Raw genomic sequence first — 26,598 nt, 5'->3', positions numbered from 1 at the left:
CGCCACGGCACACGAGGAGGTGGGGTGGCCAGCATCACGCACAGTCGTGATGATTTTACACACCGCACCATGTACTCATTTGAGGCTGAGTCGACCTAGGGGGAGGCCCAGGACCGGCTCAGACGATCGTCACTGGGTGTTGGCCGTGAGCGGGAACCGCGACCGGATCGCCGGGCTCGCAGAGCGCTGCGGCTCTCCACCCACAAGTTCCACACTCGCCCACAGCTGCCTCGAAACGCCGTACACGACGCAAGCGGCGCGCATCAACGCTGCGTGAAGACGCGTCGAGCGAGTGTCGCACGTGGCGTTTAATTCGTCAACGCAATGTACAATTGAGCGTTAACACGAGGCAGTAATGCGCTTTCCACATCGGTATTTGTCTGTAATTATCTAAAGAAATAACTTAAGTCGCGGCCCTTCATCAATCTACTGCTAGATGGAGGAATGCCTCCTCCAGGTCGTAGGGAGTTTGACCATAACCTCTTCACGCTGGTCAGTGCGAGTTGGTGAAGTGCACGCCACTGTTCCATCCATGCAGATAACATTCGCCCAGTCTATAATAAACTCGAGGCAACATATCATTCGTCGATTAAATGGGCGACGAGTAACGTTTGTAACCGTGGCTGCACTCGCCGGGAAGGCGAGTCGAGTCAATGATGTAATGAATGGAGAACGAGAAAGGAACAGGAGAGAGAAGAAGAGAGAGAGAGGGGGGGGGGGGGGGAGTGGGGAATGAAAGAAGGAAACGGGATGGGAAAGTAACGGAGGAAAGGAAGAAGAGGGTCAGGAAAGTTGAGGACGAGGGAGGAAGAGGCTCGATACGAGCCTCGACGCTGCTGCGCGGAGCAGCGTCTGTTTTCACATGGGGCGGGGCGAAGGGAGATATTCAGAGTGGGTGTGGCCCCACAGCCAAGTCACGTGATTTACGAGAGGCTTGAGCTGATTTAGATTGCTGTAGACAGCATTGGCAGCTGACAAATACAATTTTAGGACCTAAAACGTCTCTTTGTTTTGCAACGTACAGATGCACATCATTAACTTGCAGCGTGGTGCAGTGGTAACACTCGGGCCTCGCATCAAAGAGGCGCCTGAGTTCGATTCCCGACTCGAGCGCCTTAATGTGTTGGCTTGGTTCGTCCCCGTCCTGTCCTGCGTTGGTTTCCTTTGGCTTCTCCGGTTTTTCTCCCGTGGTTAAAACAAAACCGTGCAGCGTAACATCCCCGATGCTGATGCAAGTTCATTGCAAATGACTCAATTGGGATTTCACAGCGGCAACATTGGCCTGCCGACTGTGAACACGTGGCAGGACCCTACTGAAAGAAAAACAGGACGAGGCTTGAGACGCATTGATGCTTTCCTCGGTAAACAGACGGAAAAAATAAACGATTGAATGCATTCCCCGTGCCGTGTTGGCTTTGCGCGAGGTAATTGGTCGGTTCATGAACACATTTAACAAATAAGGTTACTTCTTCAATATCACGACACTAACGACAAACGTCTTAATGCTTAACCCGTCGTGTCTGATTCGTCGGGGTGCAATGATTAACGTTCTGTAATCATCGATCAATGTTGATTATTTTGGCTGGCGATCCCATTCCGTTCACGTAAGTGATATGCAAACGACTCCCTAATGTCAGACGCGTGCTAATGGCGAGAGACAGCGCGAGTACCGTCTCCTACACGTGATATAGAAACAAACTTAACTCAGGAGAAACAATACAGATCGATTATTTATTAGGATCGAGACAATGCAAGGAATTGCCGGGGGAGAGGAGTGGAGGTATTGAAATGTCAGCCTCTATGGGTTCATCTCTTTGGCTCCATGGCAACGCGCGCTCATGGAGATGAACACGCGAGATGAACACGTGAGATGAACACGCGAGATGAACACGCGAGATGAACACGCGACATGAACACGCGAGATGAACACGCGAGATGAGCACGCGAGATTAACACGCGACATGAACACGCGACATGAACACGCGACATGAACACGCGACATGAACACGCGAGATGAACACGCGAGATGAATACGCGAGATGAACACGCGACATGAACACGCGAGATGAACACGCGAGATGAGCACGCGAGATTAACACGCGAGATGAGCACGCGAGATGAACACGCGAGATGAACACGCGAGATGAGCACGCGAGATGAACACGCGACATGAACACGCGACATGAACACGTGAGATGAACACGCGACATGAACACGCGAGATGAACACGCGACTTCGCAATCGAATTACAGACAGCAGTAATTAGCGCGCTAATGGGTACGGTTTGCTTTCTGCTGTGTTGCGCCATCACGCCGTTCTTTACTCGGCCACAACGAAGCCACCAACTTAACACGGACCCACCTCGGTTCACCTCCAGTTGACGGCGGTGGAGGAAGCGTTGGGTGGGTCCTTGCGTGTGTGGGTTGAGTCAAGTGTGAGTGTGCGTCGCTGTGTGTATGTGTGTCACTCTGTGGGGAGCGGTAGTATAGCGGTTAGCGCGCTGCGCTATGAACCTGGCGACCCGAACCCTCTAGGTCGACTTAACCTCAAGTGAGAATGTATGTTGAGCTTCTTTCGCACCGTACGTACGAGTATTTGTCTACGTATGTGCGTAGTCTGTGATGTTGTTTGTGTGGCATGTGTATGCCGTATTTTTCGGTGTTAAATACTGTCTCTCTCTCTTTCTGGCTGTCTCTGGGTGTCTCTGTGTGCAACGCGGAGTGGCGAATCAGTGGTTTGCGCGCTGCGCTATCAACTCGACCACTAGCCTGCGTTCGAGTCCCGGTCAACAGCTATCACCATGTGCAGGTGCCATCAAAATATTACACCTCGTCTCGATAGACTCGGCCTCACGCGAGTTCCACGCGTTGCGTGTGTTCGTCAAGGATGTTGGCCGTGAGCGGGAATTTAACTCGGGGTCACCGGGTTCGTAGCGCAACGCGCTAACCTCGACGCTTCCGCTCCCCCCCCCTCTCCACACATTTCAAATAACCAAACACGAGGCAGGGCTGAATATACAGTCAGTTATACGTTTTATTTAAAGTCTCGCGTATACTTTAATACAAGGGTACAACATGAATAATCGCAATGGAATCTCCGTGAAGCAACGCCACGGTTAACTAAGCCACCACGTGATCGTGAGCGCCACGGTGGCTAGGAGATGTTAACTACCTCGCCTGATATGGAGGAGGTCGTGGGTTCGATCCCGACCATGACGCCTGCTGCTGTATATTTGGAGTTTGCGGTGTCTCTCTCTCTCCCCGTGGTCGCGTGGATTTTTCTCCGGGTCTGCCGGGTTTCCCCTCCACGTTTAGACTTGAACATCACCACGTGTTTAGAGTATTTGGCTGCGATACATTTCCACGCGACGATAAGCCACTTCGTTGAGCTATCATTTGTGGCCAGATCGCTTCTGAAAAAAAGAGCTGTATAGATAGCTCAGTGGGCCTTACCTGGCAAAAAACATAGTTAAATAGTTTAAGTTGTATCAGTTGCTGGCAACGATTACCAACAACCAACGTGGGTCCCACACATCGCGTGCCTTTTTATTTTACGCCGATTCAAGTGACAAAGAAACCCAACGCATTCGTCAATAACACCGCCGTAACAATATACAGGCTGCTTCAAAAAAATGTTAACACTTACACGGGACTATCGCGATTTTAATGGTAAAAGAATGGATAATACACTGTAGCATGATAACAAATATATGTTAATAGCTTCCTAAAGTCTCCACTCGTTCGCCATCGTTGTCAACTCATGCCTGGAATCTTCTCCAGCCCGTCTCCAGAGCCCGGAGGCACGTGTCTTGTGGCATTGTTGCAAATTCTCAGAAGTGTTAAAACACATTTGAAGCACCCTGTATATTAGGCGGCGTGTTTAGCCATGGCCCTTGTTCATAGCACATACACGAATGGCCCCTTCTTTGTAGTACTTGCCGTATTTTGCTATGAAGAGGGGCCGTGGTATGAAACGTCGCCTATTATACACCCATTTCCCCCCATTTAAGGCAATGCGTGTTATCGAATGTGTCGAGTTGATTGTAAAGTTGTTCTCGGTGCACCACTGCTAAAGCAGCAGCAGCATCGCCGCCAAATAATGTGAGTCCAGTAAGGGGTCTCGTGCACGTCAGAAGCAGCAGGTTGCAAACAAATAACAAAAACAACAACAACAACAAAAACAACAACAACCTTGCCTGCTCACTCCGGCGCCGCTCCTCCAATCGGCGAGAGGAATATACAGGCAGAGCCTCGCTTAGCGCGAACCCCTCCTAGAATGCCCGTTTCGTTACCAGCGCTCGCACTGAACGCATCTCGAGCGCTAAGCGGGGTCTAGCCTGTGCGTGCAAACGTTCGCGTTCTTGTCTGCTGCAGCCAGAATCTATTTACTACATCCCCCCCTCCGCCCCCTGTCACCCCCGATTATCTGCGACCTCGCCGATTAGAAGGAGCCATACTTGTTCGTGGCGGCACATCGACTCTATTATCCGCGATGAAGATGCGCGAGTTAACATCTCCGCGGGTGAGGTCGCTCTCCTGGCGGACATTTGAATAAACGACCTCGACATTTGTCGTGCGGGTTGAGAGTGCAACGCGTTCAGTGGCGGTAGGGTCGTGTTTACATTTGCTTTGGGCGCGCATTTTCCAAACGCCTGGAGACCACGGCGACTCTCTTGTGAACTGCGTTGCGAATGAATTCACGACGGGGCAAACAAAACAAAACTGTTACCCTCTTCAGGATCAATAAACAACAGCACCCAGATATTCCGATCAAAAAAGACAAACGACAGTGGAGACATATTCCGTCACCTGCACAACAAAATCCCAAAAAGCGAAGGAGATTGATGATTACAATGGGCGGCATCGATGCTCGCCGCACCCACCCCCGATCCTGGTGGAACGCGACGGGACCCGTAGGACGTTGATCGACACCTGCAGTGGAGTGCGGAGTTAAGGAGGGGGGGGGGGGGCGGGCGATCAGGGCAGCCGTCCAGAGCGCAAAGCTGTAGAGGGGGTGAGGGGCACTGACATTGTACGTGGGGGTGCCAACAAATAGATCTCAGACGGTGAGTGAGAGATAAGACATTTCGGAGAGACAAACGCAGAGAGACACAGATATACGGAGACAGAGAGATAGCCACAAGCAACACAGATTGGCGTGGAATATTACAATCGTAGAGACTCGTAGAGAGACAGACAGAGCAACCGAGAAAGACACACCAGCGGAATATACAGCGACAGACAGTGAAACGGAGAGAGACGCACGTAGACACGTGAAACATAGCGACATAGAGACAGCAATCATCAGCCCCCCACCCCCCGGTCAGATGTGTCCAGAGTTGGGCAAATATTATTTTTCATTTCAATTTTTTTTTATGTGCTCTCAATGGACGAAGCTTGATGTAAGATCACAGTTCATGATCGCTACCGCTGCCGCTGCTGCTGCTGCTGTCTTTGGCTTGCAAGCTCCTTGCGTTCTCACCAGGAGCTGGACCATCAGAGGAGGCCACTGCCGTCACCAGCGTCGCAGTACAGTTTGGATCCATCAATCCAGCAATGCCGCTGCCGATGCTGCCAGACGCCAGCTGCTGGTGGATGCCCGATGGGGCCATTGGGTGCAGGATGCTGCGGAGAGCTGGCGGCTTCAGAGGCTGTCGCAATAGCAGGGCAGTTTGCTGCATGTGCTGCTGCATCTGCTGTTGCATGTGCTGCTGCATCTGGGCGCTACCTTCACCGCTGCCCACATGATTACGCGTGGAGGACAGGTGAACTCCAGAATCTGCGAGTCCTGGTGGCGGCGATGATGATGTTGTTGTTGATGATGATGACGATAACGACACTGCTGCTGCTGCTACTGCAGCTGCTGCTGCGGAGGTGGCAGGAGGTGCGTGCCGAGGAGGAAGAGGAGGGAGACCAAACGAAGAGCCCAGGTTCAAGTTTAAGTTGAGCCCGAGGCTCTGTGCGCGGAGCATCGACACGTGCGCTCCGGCCGAGTGAGCGGGGTCAGCCGAGGGCATCAGGCGGGCAGTGTGCTGCAGGAGGGCAGCCGCGTGCTCCCGGGCGCGCAGGCGAAGAGCAGCGACGCTGGCGTTGCGCTGCGGGGCCGGGCAGCCGTAGGGCAGCATCGGGGGCAGCGGTCCAGCCAAAGGGTCGGCCACGCAGCACGGGCAGAAGACACCGCCTCCTGCTCGCGAGCGCGGGGGAAGCATGGGGAGAGGAGGAGGAGCTGCTGCTGTAAAAGGGCTCACGCGCGCGGACGCGGTCGTATCTCCGCTGGGTTAACGCGCCCGGTCGCATTGGATCTGTGGTGCTAAGCAAGCCCGAGGCTGGTCAGTGGGGTATTTGGATGGGTGGAGTGGCGACCCTCTCCTTTAGCAGCCTGCATTGACCGGCGTGGTGAAGTATGGTCATAACTGCCCCCTTCCCCTCCAGCCTCTACCAATGATGAACGTGGCTTGGGGAGGCGTTAGTCCATTGACGGATTGAGAATGGTTGGAATTGAGTATTGGATGTGAGATTGCCTGGAGGTGCCAGGTGTTGTAAGTATGAGCTGCAAGTGGGCCAGGTAAACGGGCAGTTACAGTCAGCAATGGATTCTTGAATCTATCTGTGCAGAGATTCGAGTGTCCATGCAGCCAACGTGTCGTATTGCCATCTTCTGGTCACCTCGCAGTCCAGCAAGTTTTGAATGTTCAACAAACGTCTGTGTGATCCACCTACCCTTAGCTCAAAGTGCAGGGTCACAGGCGCGTGCTTTGTGTCATCGGTGTGGTGTGAGGCATTATGTCGTTGTTAGTCCTCTGTTGTCAGGTGGTGCATGCGTGACTGCCTTGTGTCTCCACGTGCCTGAATCGTTTGTCTCAACTGGCTGATCGAATGGATTATTGACTGAAAAAAACCGACTGACCAAGTGACTGTTCGATTGACTCGCTTGTTGATTGATCGCCCCACCAACCAATTGAATGCTTCATTAATGTACCGACGTGTTCATTGTCGAGAAAATCTACTGACTGTTGAGCTGACTCTGTGGTTGATTGGACATCCTTTCATCAGACTGACCGACTGTCCAGACAACGGATCCATTAACTGCTCGAGTATGAATCCGGCTGATTTTTTAATTAACGGCCGACCGACTGACTGACTGACTGACCGACTATTTAATTGACTGACTAAATTGATTTCCTGCATGAATTTAATTCACCTTATAGTTCACTGACTTATTGAATAACCGACTCACTGGGCAACCGGTTAACTGACGGGAAAATCCCCATAATTAACCAATTGACCAGGTATTTGAGCGACCCTTTGACCGACCGACTTTGACTGGCCAAGTGACGCGGGTGGATTTGTCCGACTATTTACGCATCTCTGTTGACCGATACAATGTCAGCCTATGCCCTGATTGGCTGACCAACCGTGGCAATGGCCGACATGGCGACAATGTCAACTACCTCGCCTGGTATACAGAAGGTCGTGGGTTTGACCCCGACGCCCACACCTGCTGAGATTTGGAGTTTGCTTGCCACTCTCTCCCGAGGTCGCGTGGGGTTTTTCTCCGGGTCCTCCGATTCTCCCCTCCACATTAAGAATAAACATCACGCGTTTAGAGCGTTTGGCTGCCGCTATAACATTTCCACGTGACAAGCCGCCCGGTTGAGCTATCGTTGGTGATGGCCAGATCGCTTCTGAAAAATAGCTACGCAGCTCAAAGCGCCTTAACCCGTTGATCTAAAAGGCGTCTACATTTGTCAGTAGTTTATCGAGTTGACTGGTCGACTCAGCGGTGGACGTGCCGAGAGCTCGCACCTTTGCCGGCCGGGGGGCCGGGCTGCGTGAGGGCGCGCGCGTACGAGGCCGTGCTGAGCGCCAGCATCGCCGGGAAGCACGCGGGCGGCGGGAACGGAGGCGGCCCCACGCTCGAGCGACCCCCGCTGCAGTGGGGGGGGGGATGGAGGGGGGCAGGGACGAACCGTGAGTAACAAGGTCGAGGGAGGCACGGAGCGTGGATAACCAGGGAGGCTTGGTTAGAGAAGTGACCGCGATGGCAGAATTTGATTCGGGCTTTAGAAAAGTGTATTGTTTAGGGGCAATGCAATTACAAAGATCCTTGTGTAGTCTTCAATATACGCTTGGGGCAAGTGCCGTTAACGAGCACCTATGAAGGCCAGGACCACTCCCGGCCGCCTTCGTCTCCCCAGTACTGATGTTTTTAACACATTGCACCATGTACTAATTTAAGGCCAAGTCGACCTAGGGGAGGCCCAAGACCGGCTCGGACAATCATCACTGGTGTTGGCCGTGAGCGGGAATCAAACTTGGGCCGCCGGGTTTGTAGCGCAGTGCGCTAACCGCTACACTACCGCTCCCCACCACACACACAGACAGACACACACAGACACGCACACAGACACACACACAGACACACACACAGACACACACAGAGACACACAGACACACACACAGACACACACAGACACACACACAGAGACACACACACAGACAGACACACACAGACACACACACAGACACACACACAGAGACACACAGACACACACACAGACACACACAGACACACACACACACACAGACACACACACAGACACACACACACAGACACACACACAGAGACACACAGACACACACACAGAGACACACAGACACACACAGACACACACACAGACACACAGACACACACACACAGACACACAGACACACACACACAGACACACACACAGACACACACACACAGACACACACACACACATGGACACACACACAGACACACACACAGAGACAGATCTCACCTGGGCTGGCTGGGCGTCGCCTCCCTGCGATGCCGCGGGGGCTCGGGGCTGGAGGCTCGTGCCTTGGACGCCGCTGCCCCCGCTGCCCCCGCCGCCTCTCCCCCAGGGCTCTCCCGGTCCCCGTCAGTGTCTCCGCTGCCCCGCTCCGTCTTGCGCCACTTGGCGCGCCGGTTCTGGAACCAAACCTTGTGGCGGAGCCGGGGGATGGATGGGTGAGCGAGTGAGTCGGTGGGTGAGCGAGTGAGCGCGAGTGAGTTGTGGGTGAGTGGGTGAGTCGGTAAATGAGTGGTTGAGGTGCGTGGATTCGTGAATGGGCGAGTGAGTCGATGGGTGGGTAAACGTGTGGGCAAGCGAGTTGGTGAGTGAGTAGAGGAGTGAACAGGTGGGTGGTGAATGTCGGGGAGTGAGTGAGTGAGCGAGTGGTGGGTGGGTGGGTGCGTGCGCGCGAGCGACGTTGGGATTGTGGGAAGGATGATGGTGACGATGAGTTAATATTTCCGTGGGTGAACACGCAGCATAGCGAGGGACGTGACGGTGTGATGGAGAGCGAGGATGCGACCGAGCGAGCGAGATTCGGAGTCCATTTGCGTGAGAGGAGCGTGGCGCGAGTGTGGGATTGAGAGAGGTCACATGGGACGCATCAATTCCTGTCGCAACAAACCCCGACCACTTTTTCAGACGCGTGAATGTGTGACTGTGCATGCATCATCACGGCACCTCACGCGCGGCTCGATGAGGCAACCTACCGGCTAATCCGTCGCGCCTCGAGCCAATCGATATATCAGAGTTACACACACACAGAGTCACACACACGCAGAGTTACACACGCACAGGGTTACACACGCACAGGGTTGCACACACACAGAGTTACACACACACAGAGTTATGCACACACAGAGTCACACACACGCAGAGTTACACACGCACAGGGTTACACACACACACAGAGTTACACACACACAGAGTCACACACACGCAGAGTTACACACGCGCAGAGTTACACACACACACAGAGTTACACACACACACAGAGTTACACACACAACGTAGAGTTTCACACACAACAGAGTTACACACACACGCAGAGTTACACACGCACAGGGTTACACACACACAGAGTTACACACACACAGAGTCACACACGCACAGGGTTACACACACACAGAGTTACACACACACAGAGTCAAACACACACAGGGTTACACACGCACAGGGTTACACACACACACACACAGAGTTACACACACACACACATAGTTACACACACAACATAGAGTTTCACACACAACATAGAGTTACACACACACACGTAGAGTTACACACACATAGAGTTACAACAATAACCGCCATTCGCCACTAAGTGGCGATGACGTCACCACGACAATTGTGCCAGGTTATGTGCACGTTGAGGCCACGTGAAGTGTCGAACGCCCGCTGGCACGAGGTCACCGGGCAGACCCAGGTGCCACGGGTAGACTGACTGAGATGACTGGCTGATGCACCACCTGTGCCCTCCACTGTGCCAATCTGCTGTGCTTTAGCCACCCGGCGCTCCCCTCGTTGTTGTGAGCGTTACTCCTCCGCCCTCCGTTGTCGTTGGAGGGCGACTACCTCCAACTGCCCAGTAGCGTCCTTCGCGAGCCTCCTCCACAGAGGCCGATCTTGACACCGCTGGTACCAGTCATCGGCAAGTCCACTCAGCTCCACGTCCTCCTGTACCACATCACTCCATCTCTTCTCTAGCCCGTGCCGCGCCCGTTTAGCCCCCTCGATCCGGCCGAACAAAAGATGTTAAGGCATGCGGTGGCTGGGCATGCGGGCTACATGACCCAGCCAATGCAGCCTTGCCTGCCGGAGGAGTTCATCGATGGGACTTTGTCCAGATCTTTCAAGGATTTGTGAGCTCCTCACACAATCCAGCCTGGATAAAACCCAGGATGGATCGTAGGCAGGCCAGCCTAAATGTTTCTAACCGGCGAAGATGTTCCATTAGGGGGGTCCACGTTTCGCAAGCGTAGAGAAGGGAGGGAATGACTATGGCCGAGAAGACCTGAAGCTTCGTGCGGAGTGACAGACCAGGTAGCTACCACACAGCGTTATGCAACCGATGAAAATATAATGTCGCTCGATTGATTCGGAGAGAGACCTCTGCTGTCAAACCGGAGCCGGTCATGAGCACACTGTCCAGATTTGGGAAACTCTCCACTCTCTCCTCAACTACCAATTGGGATTTGTGGGCGTGGAGTGTCCGATGGTACAAAATACCCAGGCAGGTGCTTAGTTTTGGTGGGGTTGATGGTAAGGCCCCACATCTTAGTGGCAAGCTCCAGGTTCAGCAGCAACGCCTCCAACTCCTTCTTAGAGTTACACAAACAGAGTTACACAAACAGAGTTACACACACAGAGGGGTTACACACACACAGAAGACACACAGAGTTACACACACACACAGAGTTACACACACAGAGTTACACACACAGAGTTACACACACACAGAACACACACACAGTCACACACACACAGAACACACACACAGCGTTACGCACACACAGAGTTACACACAGAACACACACACACAGTTACACACACACAGTTACACACACACATACGAACAGTGCCTATGACAGAATCACCCGGAACGAAGGCGATCTCGTCGGATCTGTCCATGCGAGTGTTATTAGGTTAGCGACTTATGTTTAATTTAAGCTCGATAATGGCTGGTCTTGGGGGAGGCAATGAGAGTGACAGAGCGGTGACGCAGTGGTGTGCGCACTGCTCTATGAACCGACGTCATCGGTCCGATCTTCCGGCGCGGCAGTCGAAATAAATAATTGTGTGTCTTAACCTCCCCCCCTTCCACCATTCACCCCACCCCACACGGGTAACACCATAGCTGGTCCCGTGACGGCAGGTCGCGTACCGTGCGGTACAATTGTGAGTAACTTCCACCACTTCCGAGACGTTTGGCCAGCGTGTCACTTGCTGACACCGCCCAAAACTGGACCATCTATGAGAGATAGAGAAAAAAAGAGCTTTGTGGCTTATCGGATTCCTCCTGCAGTCTAAATCAAGATTCTGATTGCGACGATACCCTCTCCTCTTCCAGGAGAAACTCGGCAAAGCTCCCTCCGGAGTGAGGCTCTGCCGTCAGCGGCGGCTTGAGCGACAACATTGCAGGGATGCCCCTTTAGCCTCTCACTCACTCCCCCCGCTTATCCCCGGTGCAAGCTCCCTCTCGAGTCGCCGGTAATGGAATCGCTCCCCACTCCGCGTAACTTCCCTACCACGAGCAGGGGCATCTAATTCAATAAACGATCCTCTCCTCCCCACTCTCCCTCTCTCTCTCTCCTGGCTTCTTTTCTTGCTGTATACATTATATATTTCAATATTCAAGGCTATTAATGCGAGCAATTTTCTTCCATTACGTTTGCGTTTATGACATTTTAATGACGTTCGGGCATAGTCTGCAAGTACGGTGGGGTAAGAGACGTCGAGAGGGGGGCGGACGAGGGCGGGAGGGGGGGAAGGAGGGAGATGGGAGGAATGGTGGGAGGGGGAAGGAAGGAGATGAGGGGAGGAGGCAAAATGCAAACATGTCTGCTGAGATTGATGGAGGCGTTTAATCGCTGGGCAGGCGTCAAAGGCAATTAGCGCCAGCGAATGGCTCGGCATTTATCAATATCCCGAAAGCGCGGCGCTGGGAAATGATCATGCATCACTCATTAGCGCGCCTTAGATATTCATTTTCGCTTTGCCTGGCCTCTAATTATTCGCTTCTTGTTAATATTGGGAGCGTTTGTTCAGCCCCCCCCCCACTGCTTTATCTCCATAGCCCCCCCCCCCAGGTTACTAATATGCGAGCGATGTTTACTCTAAGAGCGCGCGAGCAATGAGCGAGCGTGCAAGGGGCATCTGTCACCAGCCATGCGTCACGCGTGGCTGGTGGGCGCGCGCATTCAATGGACGTCAACTTCACCGCTAGGGAGACAAAGGCGGTCCGGGCGCACGCGGGTATGTGGTTGACCCCAAGGCTGCCAACAACAACAACGATCGCAACAACAGCCGCCATTCGACACTAAAACGGTTCACTTTGAAGCCACCACCACGTTCACTATCACAACCAACCACTCCCCTTCGTGTGCCGTGCCTCCCTCTGGTGAAGAATATTTCGCCAACTGCACTGAACGTCGACATTTTTAAGGCTTGTTTTTATATATATATAAATGTGGACAGAGAAAAAAAATCACTCCCCCATTTTGACCTTACAATTGCGGGCGGAGCGGTGGCGACATGGTTAGCGCACTGCACTTACGAACTCAGGCGACCTCAGTTGGATTCCGCGCCACGGCTAATTCCCGAGTGATATCCGACCATTTGTGGGCTCCCCCCCCCCACCTCCCCCCCCCCCGGTCACCGACCCACGCCGAGCAGCGTGGTGAAGTATGGTCAAACAGTCCCCCAAGATCGACACGACAGTACAATGCCTTTATCCAGCAGTCGATTGACAAAAGTCTGATTATTATCATTATTACGACTCATGTAACTGCGGTATGCAGCCATGAAGTTGATACACGCGTGGAAGTCTATGGTTTGCTGTAATTCATCATCACCATCATGACCTATGATCAATCAACAGCTGGATGGCTGCACAGCGAATATGCATGGTGCCTACAACAGCTGTTCTGAGGCGCACAGCAATCACAACCGATGACAGTTGGAGTGCTTTGCAAAACTAAATTGGATCATAATACAAAAAAGTTGTATCGATTATTTCATAGCAACCACAAAAACAAAACAGCGCGGTTAGTAGAGCACGAGACAGGATAATCCATTTGGATCTGTCGCAGAGAGCAATGCAGCACTCAAAGAACGGCCCGCTGAAGCGGATTTCACTGAGCTACTCGCGAGAACATTTGGAGCGGCGTCTGATCGACACCGCGCCGAGAGAGGGGCACAACTTTGTCCACCCGCTGTGCCGCACCAGGAGGAGTCTCCATTGCGTGGCAGCCCAACCGATATTTACAATTTCTCAGAAGCTGGGATTCAGGCAAAATTTAATTTCAGACGCAAATTAATGGGATGGGAGGGGTTTTTTTTGTTGTATGTGAAGAAGAGAGGCGGGCTGGGGGTGGGGGAGCAGTAATTATTATATATTTATATCGATGTTTTTATATCGCATGGCGAACTTTGCGATGTCCCAAAAAAAATGAAATACGGGATATTCCGCTTACAGTTGTTCCCGACCTCCTCAATAAAGGCGAGTGTAGAGTAATGCGATAAAATACAACACAAACCCGATAAGGCGAAATCAAATCACGCGCAGAAATATTCGGCGCGCACACACACACGCACACACACGCGCACGATATGAGCAATATATATAAAACACTGCGCGGTATATTCCCCTATATTTAAACAATATATAAAATAACAAAGTAAAATAAATAACACTGAAATGAAATCAGCTGTGCGAGCAGAGGGAGGTGGAGGTGGAATGTGCGGGCAGAGTGTAACGCGGTTTGAGCGACACTGTGACATGGAGAGTGTGAGGAGGAAGAGGATGGGAGGGATGTGTGGGTGGTAATGTGATGTGGAGGTTGGTGATGTGGGGGTGGTGTATGGATTGAGATGTGTTGGGGGGGGGGTAGGGGGTGGTATATGAAGGGTTGGTTGACGTTTCGGGCAATAGCCCCCCTTTAGAGTGCAGAGAGTGCAGAGCGATTGCTCCAATATCTGGAGATCGCATTTTTTGATGCCTCTGTAAATATCTCCACCTTCTCTCTCGACTCCGAAGAAGGGCCACTGCCAGGAACGTCATCTTATTATACACGTGTCTATAAAGAATGTGTGTTTATGAGGAATGTGTCACTACCATCGTAACTTCTTGTTAAAATGTACTTTTATACTCGCAGCCACCCATACAAAAACTCACGTTCTTTAATATTGATTTGATTTAAACACCCATATTGTACATATGTACAATGTATACAGTATTTACATTTCATATATGTAAACTGTATTTAATGCAGGGTAGGTGGAGCGGTGGCTCAGCCGTCGGCACAGGAAGCTACATCCCCGGGACCTGAGTTAGATTCTCAGCCACGGTTAATGCCTGTGGCAAGCGCTGGCCAGGTAAACATTTACCTCGAGGCTAATTTTGACACTTCCGTAAATGAATTAACGCTTAAATTACTTAAAACGCTGTGTTCCACTTCTTCCTAAGATTGTTAAACTATCACGCAGACATGCGGCAGACAAATAATTAATGTATTCGCACACATAATAATCGAACACTAATCAATAGGTTCGTTTAAAAATCATTACAAGGTTTCTTTTTTTAAAAACTGCCATTAAGAGCAAAGAAAGACATCGACGTTTCGGGCGACTCACCTTTATCAGTGAATCAAATAATTCGCCTACCATGGAGCGTGACGTCGAGGCCGATAAAAAGCGGCTTACAACTGCTTCCGTGTACAAGCATAATGATAGTCTCAGCGCCGCCACATCCACCGTCGCCATCAGGGCATTGCATGTGCCATGAAATATTTGTTGGAGCCCCATCAACAACAGGAGCTCAGCCCTGGACAGCTCCGGCTGAAATCGAGCCCTGACGTCTTCCACCGCCACCCCAAAACTTCCACAAACCGCGCGCCTGCACAATTTTTCAATTCTTCTTTAAAACCCAATCGAGTTTTTTTTTGCGCTCTACAATTCTATTAGAGTAACCTTGTTAAGCCATCTCAACGCCTTGGGTCATTATCAGGCGATTTCCTGACACGCTCCCGAATTGAGTTAGGTCTTAATACGCGATTCTCGCGTCGGGCGCGGCCCCTGCGCCCCAAAGCAGTTTTGTGGCGGATAACAGTGAGGCCGTCTCGCTGTCTAACGCTGTTAGCCAGCGCGTAACCGAGTTAGCACAGCCGCGAAAATTGCGTTAGCAGTTTATCATTCACCCTCTCCTCCCTCTCCAACCTCCCTCTACCCCCCCCCCCGTGATCTCCCCTCCCCCCCTGTGATCTCCCCCCCCCCACTCCTGCACCCACCCCCCATCCCCTGCTCCCCCCGCCAGCCTCCCTCGCTCCTCTCGTCCCACACTCCAACACCGCGTCTCCACCGCGTGTCTCCCCGTGTCCACCTTCCCCGTGTCCACCTTCTCTCGCTGCTTGCGTCCTTCCATACCTAACCTCAGCTCCCCACGCCCCTGGTCTCTCCGCGTGTGACCAATATCTTGATGGTCTTGCTCGTGTCTCCGCTCTCATCCAACTGCCTCTCCCTTAGCTAGCTCACCTAATCGCCTCTTTTCCTGCCTATAGTTTTACTTTTTTATTCTCTTCTCCCCATTGCTCCCTCTCAGTGTCTTGCTGTGGGTTCCCCCGTCTCCCCATGTACCCCCCCCCCCCGTCTCATCCGCGTCTCCCCGTGGCAGTCCCTTGCACGCTTTCGACTCTCACTCTTCGCTTCCCATCTTCCCATGTCGGCCCTGCCTCCCCCAATGGTTCCGTGTCTCTCAGCGTCTGCTCGTCCATCCGCTGCCTCGTGCCTGCACGTGTACATAAATACGCCTGCACGGTTGTGCGTGTCTCAGCGGTGCAGAGTCAATGATTGTATTGTGTCAATGAAAAGGCACGATTTTTAAATAATCACGAGTATAAAGAGGTGACACGGGGCGGGGGGGGGTTACAGACAATCAGCCACTCCCATTTGAGTTCGTGGGTTTTCATCCAGGTTTCAATTGCCCTGGAAATAAAAGAAAAAAAAGTTCTCAATTGTAGCGAATTGAATGACAATCATATTCAATTCATTCAATGTAATTGCATTACATTAAATTAGATTTGATTATCACAGAACGCGCAATAGTCCAACTCGGAAATTTAAAAAAGTGTCTTTGATTGGCAAGCGATGGACTTTATTTGAGCGGTATTTAAAAGTAGTGCCCTTACGGTGGAAACAAATAATTGGTATGCAGAAGTAACTTCAGACATGATTGTGCGGTCATTCTCTAACACAAGGAGATTCACTGCCAGCTGCATTGTTGTCGGTGAAAAACGGTCTCGTACCAAGTCGTTGAGAGTCTAATCGTAATAGGATCATGGAAATAAACAAATGCAAACGCAACGATGTGAAATTCAATTCACTTAGCAAACGGACTTGTCTCCCGAAGTCCCGGGAAGAAATCCCGCCACGCGAGCGAGGGGCTTGCACTTCAAGTGTCTGCACAGACGGCTTCACGAACCTATTGCTGTTACACTATTGCGAGGAACATTCCGTTTGTGCTGCAATATGAAACTAGGTTAAAAATGTACATTTAAAGCAACACATGTAATAAATCACGCACGACCATTTAGTTTAAACATGTAAGGGGGTTTAGTGCTTGGTTGATCGACAACCATGCATAACAGGTGGTATAGGCTTTTAAAAATATACACAACACAACTGAGACGAATTCCGACTATTAACCGCGAGAACTAATAATCGGATCGCTGGAGTCGGGGTGGTGAACCGTCATACGCACATCCGAAATCCATCCCCACTTATGTGAATATCGATTACATTAAAACGAGTCATCAATGACGGTGATTATATCCGTCTGGACGGTGTACTGGTCAAATAACTCAACTCGCAATCGTAAGGTCTCGTTATCAACATCATCGATATTTTAATCCATTGCTGTATGAAGATCTCCCATAATCGTTTATTGCGAGGTAAACACTTCCAATCATCATCATCATCATCCGCTGCACTATTGACACCATCAGCCATGGTTTATCTGCTGCTGGATGATTGCCTCCTTACACCGTCTCCATCCCTCACAATACGAATGCGATGCCACAGTCCGTTTGAATCCTGAACGAAGCGAGTTCCCGAACCAGCGTATGCAACCAAGTACCGAGTGACTGCTTGTAGTAACTTCTACAAGGAGACATCCGTAGCCAGTGAAGGGATACATTACGCACACGAATAATATACCAACAGCAGCAGCAGGAGCAACAACGTAGGCAAGGGTGGGTCCAGGCAGCGTCTGTCTGTTGAGAAAACTCTCAATGGGACAACGCGAAGCCTCCCATTCGCCTCCCTTAATTATGAATGAGCGATTAATCAGCCTAATCTAATATTCCACATTAGTGGCCGGCGATATTAAAGCAAAGGCTGTGGGAGTGGTGGTGGGGGGTTGGAGGAGGGGAGGGGGATAGAGGCGACTCGGCTCCAAGCCAGAGATGTTCGCATGCCCGGGAACACTGCCCCTTCATTCCCGGAACACGGCGCTGATTCATGCGTGGCGCTCACCCTCTCGGCCCCTTAATGGAGAGTGGTTGGTGGGGCTGGGGGGCAGGGGGAGGGGTAGCGGTGGATGAGGGGGATGGAGGTGGGGTGCGTAGAGGGAGGGTGGTGGGAGGACGGGGTGGGCGGTGGGGGGGAGTTGGGAGCGCGTGGGGATAGGAGGAGCGAGGCACGCAGCCGGCCGGCGACTTCGTTTCTTACCACCCGCGGCCACACGAGCCCCAACCGTTTGGAAACGGCGCGCTAACGATACTCATCAGTCACCACCAACGCACGTGAGCCGCGCCAATCGAGCACTAGAGGGGGGTATGACCCGGCTACGGTGTGCTCAGCCCCTCGGTAACGACAACGGCTTACCGTGGCCCTGGACAATGAATGTGTGATTGTCAAGATTCGATGAATGTGTGATTGTCAAGATTCGATGAATGTGTGATTGTCAAGATTCGATGGATGTGTGATTGTCAAGATTCGATGGATGTGTGATTGTCAAGATTCGATGAATGTGTGATTGTCAAGATTCGATGGATGTGTGATTGTCAAGATTCGATGAATGTGTGATTGTCAAGATTCGATGAATGTGTGATTGTCAAGATTCGATGGATGTGTCATTGTCAAGATTCGATGGATGTGTGATTGTCAAGATTCGATGAATGTGTGATTGTCAAGATTCGATGGATGTGTGATTGTCAAGATTCGATGAATGTGTGATTGTCAAGATTCGATGAATGTGTGATTGTCAAGATTCGATGAATGTGTGACTGTCAAGATTCGATGAATGTGTGTTTGTCAAGATTCGATGAATGTGTGATTGTCAAGATTCGATGAATGTGTGATTATCACGATTCGATGAATGTGAGCGTTTGAATTATATCAATTAAAAAAGAGGGATGATATTGCAGTCCTCTCAGCTGACAAGGGCAATGCTACTGTCATCATGGATAAAATAGAATACAACAACAAAATTAAAGAATTACTCGATGATGGTAGTTATACAAAAATTAAAAGAGATCCCACTAACAGCCTCGTCACACAAACCAACAAAATAATTTCTGATTCAACCGCATTAATTGATCAATCTAAACAGTTTTCGTTGAAACCTTCTGCTGCCAGGCCACCAAGATTATACGGCTTACCAAAAATACATAAAGTAGATACACCCCTTCGTCCCATCGTCTCTACAATCAATTCCTCCACCTAGAAACTGGCTCGTTTTTTGTCTGAAATCCTGCATTCTTTCACTGGAAAAACCACCTCTGCGGTACAAAATTCTACTCACCTGGTATCGACAATCAAGGGTATTTCCCTGTCCCCAGACGACCTGCTTGTCAGTTTTGATGTAGTTTCCTGATTCACCAAGGTTCCTGTACCTGACACCATCGCAATCATTGAAGACTTGGTTCATCAAGGACTAAACACTGAGGTATCCCCCTGGTGAGACACTGTTTAACAAATACATACTTCACTTGGAATGGAACTTTCTACAAACAAACTGAGGGCACGCCAATGGGCCCCCCCCCTATCTCCGGTTATAGCTAACATTTTCATGGAGAAATTTGAGACTGACGCCATCCAGACTGCCACTCTGAACCCAACCTTATGGAAGAGGTACGTGGATGACACTTTTGTCATCTGGCCACATGGCCGGCCTGCTCTAGACCAATTCTTCGACCACATCAATTCCATACACCCAGCCATCAGATTTACCATGGAAGTCGAAAAAGATGGAAAGCTACCTTTTTTGGATGTCCTAATTAAAAAAAGACCTGATGGTTCAATGAGCCACTCTGTCTAAAGGAAAGCTACCCATACGGATGCTTATCTGAAACCGGATTCCCACCACCATCCATCATAGAAGAATTCTCACATCAAGATTCTGCACCGTAGAGCCCAATGCATATCCGACCAGGAACACATAGGCAGTGAACTCAAGCACGTACACCAAGCTCTTAAGGCTAATGGTTACTCCGACTATACAATCCGCAAAGCTATCACTCAAACCATGAAGAAGGACCCTCTTGGGGAGCCTTTCAAAACCATCACTTTGCCCTACATTGCGGAGATCACAAAAAAGATCTCCAAAATCTTGAATAAACACAAGATCCAGGTCCGTTTCAACACATTACATAAAATCCGTGATCAGGTTCCGTCTGTAAAAGATGTGATTCCGGACATACAGTACCCTGGTGTCTACAAACTAAGTTGCCTCTGTGGTAGTAGTTACATTGGAGAAACCAAATGCCATGTCTCGGACCGCATTCGTGAACACAAAGCAGACCTTAAACACGGTAGGACCAACACCTCGGCCATGGCAGATCATTGTTATAATTCAGTAGGCTCACATGACATTGACTTTTCTAAGACAGAGGTTCTTTGTAAGCCATCTGGCTACCATGAGAGATTCGTTCATGAGGCTATCCACATATACAAGCACAGAGACAATTTCAACTGAGAAGATGGATTCTGGCTTAGCAATCATTAGAAAGATTTGAAAAACTATTTCAGGTCTTAATTGATTGTGAATGCTTACAGTGGCTTTCAGAGAGCATACATACAAATTTTCGTCTCCCACCCTCCTCTTTTCAGAACATAGATGGACTAGTCCTTCTAAATAAACTGCCAAATCGCTGCGCGTGGCGCTGACGTTTTTATAAATAAATAAAAGCGCTGCTTTGAAATAAATAATTAATTAATTAGATGCAAACCGTCACACCTGATGACGACCGTTTGTGTTATGGTCGAAACGTTGTGAGAATTTTTATTGTTTTATATATATTTTTATTTTTATTTTTCCATTTAACGTGACTTTACCGAAAGACCTAAGATTATGAATGTGTGATAGTTGTGAGTCTATGAATGTGTGATTGTTGTGAGTCTATGAAAGTGTGATTGTTGTGAGTCTATGAATGTGTGATTGTTGTGAGTCTATGAATGTGTGATTGTTGTGAGTCTATGAATGTGTGATTGTTGCGAGTCTATGAATGTGTGATTTTTGTGAGTCTCTGAATGTGTGATTGTCGCGAGTTGATGAATGTGTGATTGTTGCGAGTGTATGAATGTGTGATTGTCGTGAGTCTATGAATGTGTGATTGTTGCGAGTCTATGAACATGTGATTGGTATGAGTCTATGAACGTGTGATTGTCGTGAGTCTATTAATGTGTGATTGTCACGAGTCTATAAATGTGTGATTGTCGTGAGTCTATGAATGTGTGATTGTTGTGAGTCGATGAATGTGTGATTGTCACGAGTCGATGAATGTGTGATTTTCACGAGTCGATGAATGTGTGATTGTTGTGAGTCTATGAATGTGTTATTGTCAAGAGTCTAAGAATGTGTGATTGTTGTGAGTCTATGAATGTGTGATTGTCGTGAGTCTATGAATGTGTGATTGTTGTGAGTCTATGAATGTGTGATTGTTGTGAGTCTATGAATTTGTGATTGTTGTCGTGAGTTTATGAATGTGTGATTGTTGTCGTGAGTTTATGAATGTGTGATTGTCACGAGTCGATGAATGTGTGATTGTTGTGAGTCTATGAATGTGTGATTGTTGTGAGTCTATGAATGTGTGATTGTTGTGAGTCTGTGAATGTGTGATTGTTGTGAGTCTTTGAATGTGTGATTGTTGCGAGTCTATGAATGTGTGATTGTTGCGAGTCGATGAATTTGTGATTGTTGTGAGTCTATGAATGTGTGATTGTCACGAGTCGATGAATGTGTGTTTTTCGTGAGTCTATGAATGTGTGATTGTTGTGAGTCGATGAATGTGTGATTGTTGTGAGTCTATGAATATGTGATTCTTGCGAGTCTATGAATGTGTGATTGTTGCGAGTCGATTAATGTGTGATTGTCGTGAGTCGATGAATGTGTGATTGTTGTGAGTCTATGAATGTGTGATTGTTGCGAGTCTATGAATGTGTGATTGTCACGAGTCTATGAATGTGTGGTTGTAGTGAGTTGATGAATGTGTGATTGTTGCGAGTCTATGAATACGTGATTGGCACGAGTCTATGAATGTGTAATTGTTGTGAGTCGATGAATGTGTGCTTGTCATGAGTCTATGAATGTGTGATTGTTGTGAGTCTATGAATGTGTGATTGTTGTTAGTCTATGAGTGTGTGATTGTTGTGAGTCTATGAATGTGTGATTGTTGCGAGTCTATGAATGTGTGATTGTCACGAGTCTATGAATGTGTGGTTGTAGTGAGTTGATGAATGTGTGATTGTTGCGAGTCTATGAATACGTGATTGGCACGAGTCTATGAATGTGTAATTGTTGTGAGTCGATGAATGTGTGCTTGTCGTGAGTCTATGAATGTGTGATTGTTGTGAGTCTATGAATGTGTGATTGTTGTTAGTCTATGAGTGTGTGATTGTTGTGAGTCTATGAATGTGTGATTGTTGTGAGTCTATGAATGTGTGATTGTTGTGAGTCTATGAATGTGTGATTGTTGTGAGTCTATGAATGTGTGAATGTTGTGAGTCTATGAATGTGTGATTGTTGTGAGTATATGAATATGTGATTGTTGCGAGTCTATGAATGTGTGATTGTCGTGAGTCTATGAATGTGTGATTGTTGTGAGTCTATGAATGTGTGATTGTTGTGAGTCTATGAATTTGTGATTGTTGTCGTGAGTTTATGAATGTGTGATTGTTGTCGTGAGTTTATGAATGTGTGATTGTCACGAGTCGATGAATGTGTGATTGTTGTGAGTCTATGAATGTGTGATTGTTGTGAGTCTATGAATGTGTGATTGTTGGCGTGAGTCTATGAATGTGTGATTGTTGTGAGTCTATGAAAGTGTGATTGTTGTGAGTCTATGAATGTGTGATTGTTGTGAGTCTATGAATGTGTGATTGTTGTGAGTCTATGAATGTGTGATTGTTGCGAGTCTATGAATGTGTGATAGTTGCGAGTCGATGAATGTGTGATTGTCACGAGTCGATGAATGTGTGATTGTTGCGAGTCTATGAATGTGTGATTGTTGTGAGTCTATGAATGTGTGATTGTTGCGAGTCTATGAACATGTGATTGGTATGAGTCTATGAACGTGTGATTGTCGTGAGTCTATTAATGTGTGATTGTCACGAGTCTATAAATGTGTGATTGTCGTGAGTCTATGAATGTGTGATTGTTGTGAGTCGATGAATGTGTGATTGTCACGAGTCGATGAATGTGTGATTTTCACGAGTCGATGAATGTGTGATTGTTGTGAGTCTATGAATGTGTTATTGTCAAGAGTCTAAGAATGTGTGATTGTTCTGAGTCTATGAATGTGTGATTGTTGTGAGTCTATGAATGTGTGATTGTCACGAGTCTATGAATGTGTGCTTGTTGTGAGTCTATGAATGTGTGATTGTCGTGAGTATGAATGTGTGATTGTTGTGAGTCAATGAACGTGTGATTGTCGTGAGTCAATGAACGTGTGATTGTCGTGAGTCGATGAATGTGTGATTGTTGCGAGTCAATGAATGTGTGATTGTCGTGAGTCAATGAACGTGTGATTGTCACGAGTCTATGAATGTGTGATTTTTGTGAGTCTCTGAATGTGTGATTGTCGCGAGTTGATGAAGGTGTGATTGTTGCGAGTCTATGAATGTGTGATTGTCGTGAGTCGATGAATGTGTGATTGTCACGATTCTATGAATGTGTGATTGTTGCGAGTCGATGAATGTGTGATTGTTGTGAGTCTATGAATGGGTGATTGTCGCGAGTTGATGAATGTGAGATTGTCGTGAGTCGATGAATGTGTGATTGTCACGAGTCAATGAATATGTGATTGTTGTGAGTCTATGAATGTGTGATTGTTACGAATCTATGACTGTGTGATTGTTGCGAGTCGATGAATGTCTGATTGTTGCGAGTCTATGAATGTGGGATTATTGTGAGTCTATGAATGTGTGATTGTTGTGAGTCAATTAATGTGTGATTGTCACGAGTCGATGAATGTGTGATTGTTGCGAGTCTATGAACGTGTGATTGTCACGAGTCTATGAATGTGTGATTGTCGTGAGTCTATGAATGTGTGATTGTCACCAGTCTATGAATGTGTGATTGTTGTGAGTCTATGCATGTGTGATTGTTGTGAGTCAATGATGTGTGATTGTCGTGAGTCAATGAATGTGTGATTGTTGCGAGTCAATGAATGTGTTATTGTCACGAGTCTATGAATGTTTGATTGTTGTGAGTCGATGAATGTGTGATAGTTGTGAGTCGATGAATGTGTGATTGTTGTGAGTCAATGAACGTGAGATTGTTGTGAGTCTATGAATGTGTGATTGTCGTGAGTCGATGAATGTGTGATTGGCGTGAGTCTATGAATGTGTGATTGTCGTGAGTCTATGAATGTGTGATTGTCACGAGTCTATGAATGTGTGATTGTCGTGAGTCTATGAATGTGTGATTGTCACGAGTCTATCATTGTGTGATTGTTGCGAGTCGATGAATGTGTGATTGTCCTGAGTCTATGAATGTGTGATTGTTGTGAGTCTATGAATGTGTGATTGTTGTGAGTCTGTGAATGTGTGATTGTTGTGAGTCTTTGAATGTGTGATTGTTGCGAGTCTATGAATGTGTGATTGTTGCCGTGAGTCTATGAATGTGTGATTGTCACGAGTCGATGAATGTGTGATTGTTGTGAGTCTATGAATGTGTGATTGTTGTGAGTCTATGAATGTGTGATTGTTGGCGTGAGTCTATGAATGTGTGATTGTTGTGAGTCTATGAAAGTGTGATTGTTGTGAGTCTATGAATGTGTGATTGTCGTGAGTCTATGAATGTGTGATTGTTGTGAGTCTATGAATGTGTGATTGTGGCGAGTCTATGAATGTGTGATTGTTGCAAGTCGATGAATGTGTGATTGTCACGAGTCGATGAATGTGTGATTGTTGCGAGTCTATGAATGTGTGATTGTCACGAGTCTATGAATGTGTGATGGTTGCGAGTCTATGAATGTGTGATTGTTGTGATTCTATGAACGTGTGATTGTCACGAGTCTATGAATGTGTGATCGTTGTGAGTCTATGAATGTGTGATTGTTGTGAGTCTATGAATGTGTGATTGTTGCGAGTCTATGAACATGTGATTGGTATGAGTCTATGAACGTGTGATTGTCGTGAGTCTATTAATGTGTGATTGTCACGAGTCTATAAATGTGTGATTGTCGTTAGTCTATGAATGTGTGATTGTTGTGAGTCGATGAATGTGTGATTGTCACGAGTCGATGAATGTGTGATTTTCACGAGTCGATGAATGTGTGATTGTTGTGAGTCTATGAATGTGTAATTGTCAAGAGTCTATGAATGTGTGATTGTTGTGAATCTATGAATGTGTGATTGTTGTGAGTCTATGAATGTGTGATTGTCACGAGTCTATGAATGTGTGCTTGTTGTGAGTCTATGAATGTGTGATTGTCGTGAGTCTATGAATGTGTGATTGTTGTGAGTCAATGAACGTGTGATTGTCGTGAGTCAATGAACGTGTGATTGTCGTGAGTCGATGAATGTGTGATTGTTGCGAGTCAATCAATGTGTGATTGTCACGAGAATGGTTAATGTGTGATTGTTGCGAGTCGATGAAAGTGTGATTGTTGTGAGTCTATGAATGTGTGATTGTCGCGAGTTGCTTAATGTGTGATTGTTGCGAGTCGATGAATGTGTGATTGTTGTGAGTCTCTGAATGTGTGATTGTCACGAGTCTATGAATGTGTGATTGTTGTGAGTCTATGAATGTGTGATTGTTGCGAGTCTATGAATGTGTGATTGTTGTGAGTCTATGAATGTGTGATTGTCGTGAGTCGATGAATATGTGATTGTCACGAGTCGATGAATGTGTGATTGTTGCGAGTCTATGAATGTGTGATTGTCACGAGTCTGTGAATGTGTGATTGTCGTGAGTCGATGAATGTGTGATTGTCACGAGTCTATGAATGTGTGATTGTCGTGAGTCTATGAATGTGTGATTGTCACGAGTCTATGAATGTGTGATTGTTGCGAGTCGATGAATGTGTGATTGTCCTGAGTCTATGAATGTGTGATGGTTGTGAGTCTATGAATGTGTGATTGTTGTGAGTCTATGAATGTGTGATTGTTGTGAGTCTTTGAATGTGTGATTGTTGCGAGTCTATGAATGTGTGATTGTTGCGAGTCGATGAATGTGTGATTGTCGTGAGTCTATGATTGTGTGATTGTCACGAGTCGATGAATGTGTGATTGTCGTGAGTCTATGAATGTGTGATTGTTGTGAGTCTATGAATATGTGAGCTTGCGAGTCTATGAATGTGTGATTGTTGCGAGTTGATGCATGTGTGATTGTCGTGAGTCTATGAATGTGTGATTGTTGCGAGTCGATGAATGTGTGATTGTTGTGAGTCTATGAATGTGTGATTGTTGCGAGTCTATGAATGTGTGATTGTCACGAGTCTAGGAATGTGTGATTGTCGTGAGTTGATGAATGTGTGATTGTTGCGAGTCTATGAATGTGTGATTGTTGTGAGTCTATGAATATGTGAGCTTGCGAGTCT

At 48.2% G+C, this 26,598-nt stretch overlaps 1 protein-coding gene across 1 annotated transcript in view; it reads right to left on the bottom strand.

The window, feature by feature from the left end:
- Nucleotides 1-3,015: 3,015 nt before the first annotated feature.
- LOC116937100 (dorsal root ganglia homeobox protein-like) overlaps nt 3,016-26,598 on the bottom strand; it is a 100,785-nt gene continuing 77,202 nt past the window's right edge. Inside the window, exons 5-7 of the mRNA XM_076065741.1 lie at nt 8,804-8,988; nt 7,806-7,930; nt 3,016-6,183 (exon numbers count right to left, since the gene is read on the bottom strand). Coding sequence (XP_075921856.1) covers nt 5,408-6,183; nt 7,806-7,930; nt 8,804-8,988 — 1,086 coding nt within the window. The 3' untranslated portion in view covers nt 3,016-5,407. The remainder of the gene's footprint in view (nt 6,184-7,805; nt 7,931-8,803; nt 8,989-26,598) is intronic.

The sequence above is a fragment of the Petromyzon marinus genome, chromosome 8 (genome assembly GCF_048934315.1).
Source record: "Petromyzon marinus isolate PM22_M1 ecotype Great Lakes invasive population chromosome 8, UKy_Petmar_22M1.pri1.0, whole genome shotgun sequence".
Lineage (NCBI taxonomy): Eukaryota > Metazoa > Chordata > Hyperoartia > Petromyzontiformes > Petromyzontidae > Petromyzon > Petromyzon marinus.
This window is presented reverse-complemented; position numbering and strand designations above follow the sequence as displayed.